General features: G+C 42.4%; 2 protein-coding genes across 6 annotated transcripts in view; one reads left to right on the plus strand and one right to left on the minus strand.

Annotated features, from left to right (window-relative positions):
- CA12 (carbonic anhydrase 12) overlaps positions 1-7,517 on the plus strand; it is a 47,100-nt gene extending 39,583 nt beyond the window's left edge. For all 5 annotated transcript variants that reach the window (XM_075132999.1, XM_075133002.1, XM_075133004.1 and 2 more), the window contains one exon: positions 1,367-7,517. In XM_075132999.1, coding sequence (XP_074989100.1) covers positions 1,367-1,451 — 85 coding nt within the window. In that variant the 3' untranslated portion in view covers positions 1,452-7,517. The remainder of the gene's footprint in view (positions 1-1,366) is intronic.
- The window catches only part of APH1B (aph-1B gamma-secretase subunit), a 111,438-nt gene that overhangs the window by 72,897 nt on the left and 24,747 nt on the right, over positions 1-13,794 (minus strand). The window lies entirely within an intron of this gene.

Genomic DNA, 13,794 nt, shown 5'->3' on the forward strand with positions numbered 1-13,794 from the left:
TCCCCAAGGTACAAACTATTTTACCTTTTGCCCTTGGACTTTATTGCTGCCACCACCAAGCGTCTAACAAATATATAACAGGGAAAGAGCCTGCTTGGAAACATCTTTCCCCCCAAAATCCTCCCAAACCCTACACCCCCTTTCCTGGGGAAGGCTTGATAAAAATCCTCACCAATTTGCATAGGTGAACACAGACCCAAACCCTTGGATCTTAAGAACAATGAAAAAGCAATCAGGTTCTTAAAAGAGAAATTTAAGTAAAGAAAAAGTAAAAGAATCACCTCTGTAAAATCAGGATGGTAAATACCTTACAGGGTAATCAGATTCAAGACAGAGAATCCCTCTAGGCAAAACCTTAAGTTACAAAAAGACACAAAAACAGGAATATACATTCCATTCAGCACAGCTTATTTTATCAGCCATTTAAACAAAACGGAATCTAAACGCATATCTAGCTAGATTGCTTACTAAGTTCTAAGACTCCATTCCTTTTCTGTTCCCAGCAAAAGCATCACACAGACAGAGAGAACCTTTGCTTCTCCACCCCCCCCAACCCCCAGCTTTGAAAGTATCTTGTCTCCTCATTGGTCATTTTTGTCAGGTGCCAGCAAGGTTATCCTAGCTTCTTAACCCTTTACAGGTGAAAGGGTTTTTCCTCTGGCCAGGAGGGATTTAAAAGTTGTTTACCCTTCCCTTTATATTTATGACAGCCCCAAAGATAAGGAGTTCAGAAATGAGGAAAAGTCTTGTAGCATGCATCTATGGAGAGTGGACTGAAATGCTTTCGGTCCTGGATAGCTCCAGGGAGCAGAGGCTAGGGAATGAGCTCCTACCTTTCTGGGGTGGACAGCTGGCTAGATGATGTGCTCTCCCCCATCTCTCACCTCCTTCTATTTGTTCTTTCCCTGATCCCATTTCTGTTGCTTAAAATTTACCTGCTTTTAGCTGCTCTCTGAATCTGCTACTGTGCATATGCAGTTGGAAAGGAAGTCAGACTAGAAGAGAGTGGAGTTTTAGAATAAATCCCTACCACAGGAAGGGTTATGTCAATTAAGGGACGGAGTCCTATATGATATATATTGAGAGCACTTGGTTTTTATAGCAATCAGTCTGCGTTAGTTCTGGAGGAGAGACCAAGGTTGCTTATTTCCCCTTTGCCAACTCAAAGTTTTTCCTTGTAATGAACACTAGCTTTGTACGATGCATAAACTGTTATCCCTACATATTTTTAAGTACTGGCCCCAGTGAGTGGTGCAAAGTGCACTAGTACTGAAAGAATTACCCCATACCCTGAAAAATAACGTGTTTTAAATAGTCATGGATGCTTTTACAATTTCACTTTGCTAATATAATTATTTTGTTATAGTTGCAAAAAGGAACGAGAAGACAACAGAAGAGTCATCTACAAGCCAGCCATTGACAAAGAGGATGACAACACCTCTAAAGTATGAATTCCTACTCTGCCACAGAACTCTCTTTTCATTCATGGCATCGAGAGAAGTTTGCCTTGGGCAACATGTTTCCTGTCTCCAGCCAGTTATAAGCGTTGGATGCACCTTTAAAACAAAGCAGCCAAAACACTCTGTGGTAGTCCTTGCCCACCTGAACCAAACCAGTTTTCTCTCAAGCATGAAAAGCAGTCACTGAGAACTTTTTTGTTTTTGTGTCAAATATTACAAAATGTCACGGACCTGAAGAAAGGACCAAAAACTTCACACCTGCTAAAGTTTGTCCTAAATTACCTGGAACAAGCAATCTAATCAAATGCTTGTCTATTTGCACAAGAGCCAGTAATCAGCCAGTATTCTGGCTAGACTTGAGGGCCAAATATCTCACTATACTATGTTCATAGAACCTTAGAAATGCAGGGCAGGAAGGGACCTTGAGAAATTCATGTTGGCTGCATGTTGGGTCTTTTAAATATATTAATTAATCAATCATAAACTTGAGCTTTATCGGCTATTCATGCCACATTTCCCACAAAACACTGAAGTCTAAAGATATTCATTAATCGGTTATCACTACTGTATGGGATTGCCTATATCCACTTCCCTGCTAAAAAAAAATCAAACTAGGTGCTTCTCCAACAGTGGGCGCTTTAGCGTAGACCAGGTGCCAGTGTGTCTCCTAGACCTGCTAGTGTAGGTCAGCCAGTGGCATTTTAACCACATGGTTGAGACGATAGTTGCTAATTGCAGTGGACAGTCTTCCGTGCTAGCACAGCCATTGGTGGAGCTGCAACAGTGGGAAATATTAGGGGGAAGAGGCTAGCATAGCTATAACGAGAGCCTCTTGAGCAGTCAGTGGTGTTTGAACCTAGAACCTCCAGTGCTAGACACATATGTCTCTCTACTACTTGAGCTAAAGACTCCTAAGCTAGGTGCGATATAAGACTCATTACCTGTTACGTGTGTCAATTGCTAAAGGGTGATGAAAATGATACTCCCCTTGTGTGATTTCCACAGATATAATCTAAACCCTTCCTCACATTTTATTGTGCTAATTTTATTTAAAATGTATGCCTGAATAGTGGGGAGATAATGCAATTACTACTTTTAATCAGTCTGCTTTCCATTATAATCATGAAGCTGATTATTTTGATTGTATGAAATGAGTATTGACTAATACTCAGCGTGTATTATTAGATTGCATAGTAGATGGCTCTGATGAATTAGCTGTCTGAATTTAGCAATTTAATTATTAGAAGAGAAAATGAATTTAATTAGAATTATCATCTCAGATCTCATAAAATGAGTACACAAAGTTTTCACTGGCTCCAGCATTATTTCCATTATCCATCTTCAAAAGTGTTCAACATGGACTAACTCTGCTTCCATTGAAGACAATGGGAGATTTATCATTGACTTCAGTGGGAACAAAATCAAGCTAATAATCTCAATCTCCATATATAGGGAATCCCTCTGGAACCTGTATTGCTGAAACTTCAGGTGTAACACTAGGGTAACATCTCAGCAATTTGAAATGCTCATGCATGACTTGCCAGACAGGAACTCAGTCATAGTGGAGATGGGTCTGAAACACAATCCCAGATCTGAACGCCAATGAACACTGGGGAAGTTCTGATCTGAACTTTGGAGCTTGGACCCATTTCCCTTCTGAGTAGCTCAAGCGTACGCTACTGTTGGCATATAGAACTGAAGAATTAGCACTGGGAAGGAGGACAGTTAGTAATACCATAATTACGAAGAATATGATATGTTTGAACTTATAAATTGAGCACACTGATATAAGTTATGCAGTTAATAGTCTGACTGGTATCATCATCATCCTTCCCCTTTTCCCTATTAACTGGTATGGGGAAATTAGTTTTTGTCATTTCCCCCTACTGTTACTCACACCTTCTTGTCAACTGTTTGAAATGGGCCACCCTCATTACCACTTTAAAAGTGATTTTTCCTCCCTTGGTATTCTACTGTTAATTGAATTATCTCGTTAGTACTGACCCCCCCCCCACACTTGGTAAGGCAACTCCCATCTTTTCATGGACTGTGTATATAAACCTGCTACTATATTTTCCACTCCATGCATCTGATGAAGTGGGTTTTAGCCCACGAAAGCTTATGCCCAAATAAATTTGTTAGTCTCTAAAGTGCCACCAAGACTCCTTGTTGTTTTTCCATGAAAGTTAAGTTACAAATACTGTACTTGGTAACCAAGACCCTGCATTCCAGTTATAATCCTGCATTTTCATTTAAATTGCAAGGAGTCTGGTGGCACCTTAAAGACTAACAGATTTATTTGGGCATAAGCTTTCGTGGGTAAAAAACCACTTCTTCAGATGCATTTAAATTTCATTACTTTTAATTTTGGTGTTTGGTGTTCTGTAAAGTAGAATATTGCTTTAAATTGCTCAGACTTTCAGACAAGAAAGTCATATAATTTTGCTAATCATTGTCCTGGATTTTTTTTAAATGGATAAGTAAAAGAGATCCTGAGCTGTAATCTAACCCATTGTGCCTCTCTGGCACAGGAAAAAAAGTGAGAAAGCACATAGGCCTTCCTAGTTGAGGATTATATTACTGTCATTTACAGTAAGGCTCCTTTACACCACTCTGGCAAGGTAAAGGAGCTTTAACTGACTAAGAATGGGAACAATTAACGAACATTAGCAGCTTGCCTGCTTAGTTGTTACATTTCTGCTCTGCCTCAGGGACAGAGCCTGCTTTACACAGCCCTATGCCTCAAGCCCAGGATGCAGCAACAGGGAGGAGAGGGACACAGTGAATCTCTCTCTCTCACTCATTCACAAATAGGCAAGCACCCAGCCTCACCCCCTTAATGTCTCTCCATGGACCCATGCATGCCTAGTCTCTCCCACCCCCCCTCAGGTGATCTGCTCTCTGCTGCTGCCTGCTCCCAGCAGATGTGCCCGGGCTGCCGCAAAAGGGCATGTGTTTCCCACAGATTTCTTTGCTCCCCCATTTTTCTGCAAGGGAGCCAAGAAATCTGTGGAAGGTATGAATTCTGCGCCCCCTGCCAGGCACAGAATTCCCCCAGGAGTAACTACTTAGACCAGTGATACTCAGACTGCGGCTCACGAACCACAAGTGGCTCATTAATGAGTCTCTCTGCTGCACATGATATTAAAACACTGTGTGATTTAATTAACAACCAATCAGGATACTTTTACTATGCTATTAACCAATTAAGTTATCAACTTGCACTAAGTTATTAACTTATTTGCTGTGAGAATATATATTATATACACACACACACAATAAATATTTCCCCACCATACTATTTAAAAATGACTAGTACTATAGTAAATGAAACAATGAATTCACACTACTGTGGCTCTTTTGGGTAATGCTGATAGCTAATTTGGCTTGTGAACCACTGAAGCCTCTGTATCACTGACTTAGACGATGTCTACACTACAGCTTATGTTGGCATAATTTATATTGCTCAGGGTGTAAATAAACGCTGGCATTGACGCTCATATACACACTGCTACGTCGGCAGGAGAGCTTCTCCTGCCAACATAGCTTCTGCCATTCATGGAAGTGGGGTTTTTATGCTAATGGGAGAGCTCTCCCTCGTCGGCACAGAATGTCTTCACCAGATGCGCTGCAGTGGCATCGCTGTATTGGTACAGCTGCCTCGCTGCAGCGCTGTACATATAGACATGGCCTTAGAGAGTAAAAACAAGTAATAGCTAACTGAAGCTCATTTGAGTTACTACATCTAAAGCTTCAGCTCCAATTAATGCCGAAGGGCTCAGCTCAGCAATAAACATTCACCCACACCACATCATTTTCCAATTAAGTTTAATCATCTAATTTCTCTGGAGTCAAAATATTTACAGGCTTCTAACAAATCAGCAAATATAAAAGGCAAAATAATTACTATGAATCACCTCCTGAAGCTGTTGTTTTTAAAAAATAAACAACAGGTTTCCCTCAGTAGCTATATATATGCGCTTAGGATTTTAAATACTGAAATGAATATTTATCTCTCTAAACGTTTATTTGTCCAATACTTCCACTTACAAAGCAATTGGTGATGAAGATTAAACCCAAAGTTTTCAGTTCAGATGAATTGACCGCATAACAGAAATTTAGAAGATGGATAAAATACAAGGAAAAAGCCAAACTGTAAATGAGGAAAGCATATAGTCGATGGATAATGTATGAAGAAAAAAATTACTTATTAGAAATTTTAGGGCAATATAAAGCGTGCATAGACACTAGAGCTACCGGCCCTAAAACCAATCCAAATATATTCTCAAGTAAATAGGATGTCAACAAAAAATGTGTGAAAAGAACATGTTGCATAAATTCGGTTAATTTTGCAGTATGGAGAGAGCCTAAAACACTTTTACGACATCGAGGCTTGTATTCCACAAAGGTTAACTGATAGACAAAAGACTTTGTATCCAAACTCTGAGAAGAGACGCTTCTAATTCACTTTAACAATAAAATCCTAAATTATACTGAGCGGTGACCAAGTCATTGGCATCCTAGATGATGATCACCAAACATTAAAACTGAATCCAGTGCAACTGATGCCGCAAGCAACTGTGTAACAGACCATCGGGAAAACTGGATGAAAGGAGTGTGGAACAAATCCAGACAAGTAAATATTTGGTCCATGGGCATTTCATAAGATGATATGATTAGGGTGACCATATTTCCCTATGCTGAATACGGGACACCTGGTAAAATTACTCATATTCAAGCGAGCTCAACGGCAAACAATCAGAACTATGCAGTACAAACATTCAAATTAACATCAAGTTGACTAACCCGTTAAAAAGAAATCCTGCGTAGTTGGATATTCATTGTGCTCCAGGGCCCAGGGAACCTGACAGCAGGGGCTTCAGCGAACCCAGCCAGAGAGGTGGCTCGGCAGGGGAGGGTGCCTAGGGGACGGAGCAGCCCCGCACTCCCTGAGACAGGGCCCATGGAGGCAGGTGAAGAGGGTGCTAAGCCCCTGCCCTAGGGCTGCTGTGGAACTGAAGATTCGGGGCATGAACAGGCTGGAAATCGCTTCCCTGCCCCCACTACTCCAGAGCTTAGCTGTGGGGTGGGGAGGCTTCCCTGTGCCAGCACTTTGTGATGCTTTGGCACCTGCAGGACTCGGCTCCTCCTGGCCAGTGCCCTGGGCTTTCCCAGGATGCTGGCCCAGCCAGAGGCAGTAGGGAAAGGAAGGAGCCTGCCGGCCAGGCTGCTGGTGAGCTGAGCGTGCAGCCCAGTGGTTCTCCGCACAGAGCTGGGAGTGGGACACGCCCCACCGGGGAGGGATATGGAGGAGCAGCGGGGCTGCAGGGGCGAAGCAGGGAGAGGACAGAGAGGGGGAACACATAAAAGGCCAATGGGTGGGCAGCACAGGCGACATGTAACTGGCCACTACCTGGCGCCTGCCCACACTCACCAGCCACCACAGCTCACCGTGCGCAGCCAGTACCAGCTGGAAATGGGACAGGGTTGGGGCCCTGCTGGCCAAGAGCAGGCATGCAACGTGGGCTGCACTGACAGACCAGCAGGGGGAGTGGCTGGCCCCATGCGCTGCATCTTCGCCCCACCACCAGTCTTGCACACCCACCCCCATTGGCAGCCACTGTACCCCTCCTCCTCCCGCCGCTGGTGGGCAGGCAGCTGGCAAGCAGGGATCCGGCTAGAAGCAGGACCCGCCAGTACTGGGGCATGGCGGGGAAGACAGAAAATACGGGTCAGTTTGCCCATTTTTAAAAAAAAGTCGAGACGTGCAGGAGGGCCTAAATACGGGATGGTCCCTTTAAAAATGGGACATCTGTTCACCCTAGTTATGATGATCAATTCTCTCATGGAGCACTATGATAGAAATCTAAAACCAGAGAGTTGCTGCATTTTATCTGACACTTAAAAAGGAGCAAATGTAAGGGTTAAAATAGAATGGAAACCTTAAGGATAGTGGCCAATATACAACCAGATTAACACGTGTATTGCATGTAATTAAATATTTGGTGATATGCATATGAATATTAAAATTATGAATAAAACTTTTCCTTTTAAGAATGAGCAGAAAGTGGACGGTAATTTTAAGTATAAAATGGAGCAGGAGGAAACTTACTCCATAGCACTTCTTCTCGCACATGGCTTCTGAATTAGATAGTGAGTAAGTGATGTAGACACTCTACCATGGCAATATCATCTGGAGACATTAAGTGCATTCATCCACTATCACGATGATAAAGAGGGAATCCATAACTGTTTGTTCTTGAGCTCTACAGCGGCATCCCATGCATGTTACTTGAATTACAGTGAATACACTGATTTAGTATGTGGAAGACAGATTTCCTCCTGTTTACACTTTATAATTCCTTTTCTTGAGCACACAGTTCCAAAGAAGGCCACGTAGCTAATCAAGTTCTAGCCAACAGACTTATCCTTTGATGCCCACACAAGTTGAAAATATCATTTAGATCACTCCCCTTCAACCCCCACTCCCCAGCTCCTTTTATAAAACATTTAAATCCTATTTAGCTCTTTGGAATCTTGATCAGTCTCAGAATTTGTACTAATTTATACAAATAAATGTTTTCTTACTTACATAAATGTTGATACTAGCAAAATAAGGGAAGTGACATTTAAATACGTGATATGATGTGCTGCAGCAAATAACCACACAATGTACCAAATTAAGTCCATTACTGGTGTAGGTACTTCTACTAATTCATTCATTTTCAAATATTAACTTCATTAACCACACAAACAGAATCTGGATGATTTCTAGTGCAAACACAGGTTGAGAAATTCTATTGAAGGTCATCTACATGCAGTTGATCCTGGATGAATTATAAACTGTTTGAAAAAGTTTCTTAGTTCTCCAACTCACTTTCTACAGCTGACATTTAAAAACAAAAACACAAAACAATTCAAATTCCAGTGCCTCCTTCACTTCCCTGAATTACGGAAGTATGTATGGCCCTTGATAGCAAATGACAGTGCTGCTTAATTATAGCCTTGGCCCCAAGTTTTCCAAAGCCTAAGCAAAACAACTTGTGTGGTCCACCAAGCTCACACCCTGCCTCACAGCTTTCCTTCCCATACTCCCATCTGTCTCAAGACTTAGACTGTGCTAACCACCTCCTTTACCCTTGCTGAGTCACCACAATCACTGGTAAAATCCTAAATGGACCAAGAAACCAGGTTGTGCAGCCAAAGTACAATTTTCTACCTGAAAGCGTAACAGAGACGGCAATTAAGTATTTGCGCGTATGATGGGGTGAGCCCACTAGCGCTAGCCAGACAGAACTATAGCTAGGGAATTTAGAATGAGGAGCTACTAAACAAGGCCCCCTGAGACTGCTGCTAATTAATTATTACAGTTTAGCTACAAACATGACTTCAACCACTTGGTAAGATAGGCTAATATCCCAGAATCTCCACGAGCAACCACCTAGTGTTTAAAATATTCTCTGGCGTCTTGAACGCTAATGAAATCATGTAAGCATTAGCACTGCTGTATTGTTTTGGGTGGATCTGAAAAAATATCTGCTGACAACTGAGTCTAAGTAATTAAATTAAAAATCTCTACCAGGTGTTTGTCCTATTCTTGAGAAAACAGGCTCGATGGAAGATACAGGCAGTGTGTCCAGCGAACAGGGTATTGTACTAAGAAACTGAAACCTGGATTCTATTCCTGTCTCTACCACCAACTCATTGTGTGATCCTGGGATGATCGCTGCAGTTTGCCCATCTGTTCAAAAGGGATATTATAATGACCTTCCTTTGTAGGCCACTAAGATCTACAGAAAGGAAAGTGTTATGTAAAAGCTAAATTAAAGACTGTCAACTCAGAATATAGGTTTTCCACATTAGTTTCTAAACAAAACAGGAAGAGACGGGCGCCAAAGAATGCAATCCACAAAAACCAGTACGCTAGGTAGGGAGCTGCCTAAGCTAGCCAATCATTTTAAAGTTTTTATCCACAGTGGAACAGTCATTGAGCCAGAGAGAGAGAGACTGACTGAAGTCCTGAGGTTAAGGCACCCACCTGGGAAGTGACGGACCCCAGGTCCAGTCCCTCTGCTCCAATCACTCTTTCATTATTTATACAAAGTGGAACAACTTCAACAGAAAAGACTGAAGTGTTCCACATTAGAATATCCCATAACTAAGTGCTTAGAGCGCCTCTCCTGAGATGTGGGATACTCCAGTTCAAATCCTTTCTCCCTCTGCATAAGAAGGGGAATTGAACCTGGGTCTCTCACTACCCAGGCAAGTACTCTAACCACTGACCTAATAGTCATAAGGTATGCAGCAGTGACACCATCACTGGATTTTGAATGGAACTCTGAACACCCTACCGAATTGGGCCATGCATGTGACTAAGGGCTTGTCTACACTGGCACTTTACAGCACTGCAACTTTCTCACTCAGGGGTGTGAAAAAACACCCCCCTGAGCACAGCAAGTTTCAGCGCTGTAAAGCGCCAGTGTAGACAGTGCACCAGCGCTGGGAGCTACGCCCCTCGTGGAGGTGGGTTTTTTAGAGCGCTGGGAGACCTCACTCCCAGCGCTGTGCCGGGACCACACAAGCCATGTTAAAGCGCTGCCACAGCAGCACTTTAACGTTGCCAGTGTAGACTAGCCCTTGGCTGCTCAATGCCTATCTTCCCTTGCTTTGTAAATCTCTTTGGAGCTCAGGCAGGGAGATAGGGCATATGCAGTGCTCCTCCCTCTATGCATCCAGATGCCCGAGGAGGAAACATAGGCATCTAGGAAACTTTCACCCTGAAAACTTAGGCACCAAGTTTAGGTGACTACAGAGTTTGGCAGGAATTTTGTGGATTGCAGTGGAGCCAAACCAGGATTTAGGTGCCTAAATCCCAGACTTAGGCACGTAAGTACCTTTGTGGATCCCACCCAATATTTCTAGTTTGCACGTAGCAGCCTTCCTAGGAGTTGCCTGGATTCTTCTGCAAAGATAATAGTCTTAGATGAGCAGAGAAACTCTGGATATATTGTACTGCTCATGCATCTGAGCCCTCCAAAACCCAAATGGAAAACAGACAATTAAAATATATGCAACACTCAACCTGAGGTGCAGACCAAATGTAAATATGTAACAATGCAGCATTACATTAACATATATAAAGTTTTCTAAAGCCTTAATATGAGTCACCATTGCTAACAATTTTCAGTAACCAAACAATCACCACTAGGTTTCCAAAAAGCCAGTTTAATTTAGTCTAAAATGAGTGTGATACTTTTACCAAGTTTAGGTGTGACACTCAAAACTTATCAAGTTATCTCCTCTCCTCCTTTCGATATTTGTATTGATCCCAGTGCCGTCCAATTCTCATGCGTTATACTTATCATAATTTTGTTGTACTGTAAAAAATCTGACACACTAATTAAAAACAAAACAAAAAAAAAACGCCCACAAAACTAGCACCAATCCTATACCAATTATTCCCCCATTTCTCTTCTGGATCATTCATTCTCTCTACTGACACATTAACAATTAACACATAACAGTTTCACAGTTGTTCTGCCAATTAAAGGTTGCAAGTGAGGAAATAAAATAGGACCAAAGGCAAATCAAATCTCCTTTTTATTTCTCTTTGATAAATGCCGATGCTTAAATAAGAGTGCTGTCACAGTATTACATTTTAAGATCAACATGACTTTGTAGTTCAGTATTGTTAAATGGCACAACACTTTACAGTTAACAAAGAGACATTTTAACTGCTCGAGTCCAAAGTTAATATATGTTTACACATATATAAATATAATAGCAAAAATAAAACCTACCCTCAAATAAAACAAAAATATTTCATTACTGTGATAAAATCTTACCATATTACTAATCTACTGTGCTATAGGATCCTGAGTCAAAGTGCCCCTAGTATCACAAATGTATTGTGCTGACATAGCACACCAGTTATTACAGCTATTCAAGCTGCTTGCCACTGTGTGTCTTGGTGCCCTACAAGGATGTACTAGTTTGTCACTTTAACATGCTTACATTTCAGACTATCAAAATATAATTCAGAGAGGAATAAATGATAAATAAATTAAACTCACAAAACTGCAGATAAATCTTAATTCACTACATATTTTGTTTGTTTTAAACCAAGTAAACCAAAGGAACCCAGTATATACTGAAATGTTGCTTTTGCGATACTTATGCTAAAAAAATCATTACTGCAAACACCTTATTAGACCCAGGTCTGAATGTAGAGTCTAACCCATTCCCATTTATGTTAACCATTTTATATTATACTGTAATGATACAGTAGATATACATGTGGGAAACAGACTCAGCAGCATTCATTTCATGTAAAAAAAATGAGTATCGATTTGAGGTGCCTTACTCCTGCTTTACTTCATGGTTTACGTAAAACTTTTAACCACTCTGGAAGAAGTTTATTAAAATAGCAGCTATGTGGTTTTCTTCAGTGAGAACTAATTCCAGGGTATCCCCTCAGAGTTTATATAACAGAGATGAGAGGCAATGTACTGTAACTTAGTTTCAACTGGTAGCCTTATAACAAAAAGCCTCAAAAGGACAGCTATATTAAACAGTATGTGTATTGGATTTGTTAAACTTTTTACCTTGTCTTCAGAAATCTAGCAGCATAAAGGCACAACATACCTTTCAAGACTAATGCCCATCTACACTACAAAGCTAGGTCGACATATGCTGCATTAGGTCGAGTTAATAATGTATGTGTCTACACTACCGAGTCCCTTCTGCTGACCTAAAGGGCTTGTAAAGTCAACTTCTGTACTCCACCTCTGCGAGAGGCGTAGCGCTTCAGTCGACATCCACGTGTCGACATGGGGATAGTTCAGACACTGTGCTGTGGCCTCCAGGTGGTGTCCCACAGTGCTCCGCTGTGACTGCTCTGGAGAGCACTTTCAACTCCACCACACTTCAGCCAGTACACAGGAAACAACCGCCCCACTAGTAAAGTCCCGGGAACTTTTGAATTTTCATTTCCTGTTTGATCAGCATGGAGAGCTAGCCAGCACAGCTGACAATGGATGCTCGAGGCCACAAACGCGCTCCAGCATGGAGCACACAGGAGGCAGTGGATCTTATTGCTGTCTGGGGAGAAGAGTCTGTGCAGGCGGCGCTTCGAACCAGCAGAAGAAATGCTAACATCTATGCCAAAAATCGCACAGGCATGGGGAAGAAGGGCTATACCAGGGACACACAGCAGTGCCGCATGAAAATAAAGGAGCTTCGGCAAGCGTACCAGAAGACAAGGGAGATGAACAGTCGCTCTGGTTCTGAGCCATAGACATGCGGCTTTGATGATGAGCTGCGTGCGATTCTAGGTGGCAACCCCACCACTACCCCAAAACGCTCCGTGGATACCTCCACCACGGTAGGACACTTTCCCGCGTCACTCAGGTATTAACTCTTCTGGCATCATTGTGGCACACAGCATTGCAGCATAAGGACCAGGTCTGTACCCAGCGCTTGCAGCATCTGCTCCCTTTCCGCTTTTGTTACCCTCAGGAAAGGGATATCGCTTATGATCACCTAGGAGGTTTTAAATGCTAGCCCTTAAACTGCAAGCAATTCGATAAGTAATCTGCCCCATTTGGTGAATTCTGGGTCACACAACCACACTTTCCCATGAGTGCCCTGTTGTGTGCTTGGAAGGGATCACCGTGTATTACAGCCAGCATTTAAAAAGGGGAGGAGTGCGACCCTTCCTGTTTGTCTCACTTCCACCCCAACCCAGTGCCGCTTTTGTAACAATCAAACTATTTGTGGGTCTTTACACTCGTGCCTGTCCTCAAGCACCATCCAGGTTGCTATGGGAAAGGGCGCTGTGCTGAGGTTCCAACCATTGATTCCAAGTATGTCTTAACAAAAGCTGCAGCACAAGACCTCTCACCCATGCCTTGTGGCCTTACTCACCATGGCTGTAGCAGCAAACCGACTCTTGCAGTAACCAGCGATTCTCCTTAAGTTGTGACTTGCAGGGAAGTGCATTGAGGGGGTGTTTCTTTTATAAAAAGATTTAACCTTGCACCAGAAACAATGTATGCACTGTCAGTGCTACCCTCGTGCTTTGTATTCTTTGTAGCTGAAACCTTGTCCATAAGCGCATCCTCCACACACAGACTTTCCCAAATTAGAAGGCAGAAAAAGAAGACTTGGGAGGACATGTTCAATGAGTTAATGCCTCTGAGAGTGACAAGACAGAGCTCAGCACATGGAGGATTGCACTGTTGGAGAGCCTGCACAACGACCACAAGGACAGAAGAGCAGGCAGGGAAGATGAGCGTGACAGGCAAGATGAGATGGTGCCGATTATGAGGGAGCA

The sequence above is a fragment of the Caretta caretta genome, chromosome 10 (assembly GCF_965140235.1).
Source record: "Caretta caretta isolate rCarCar2 chromosome 10, rCarCar1.hap1, whole genome shotgun sequence".
NCBI lineage: Eukaryota > Metazoa > Chordata > Testudines > Cheloniidae > Caretta > Caretta caretta.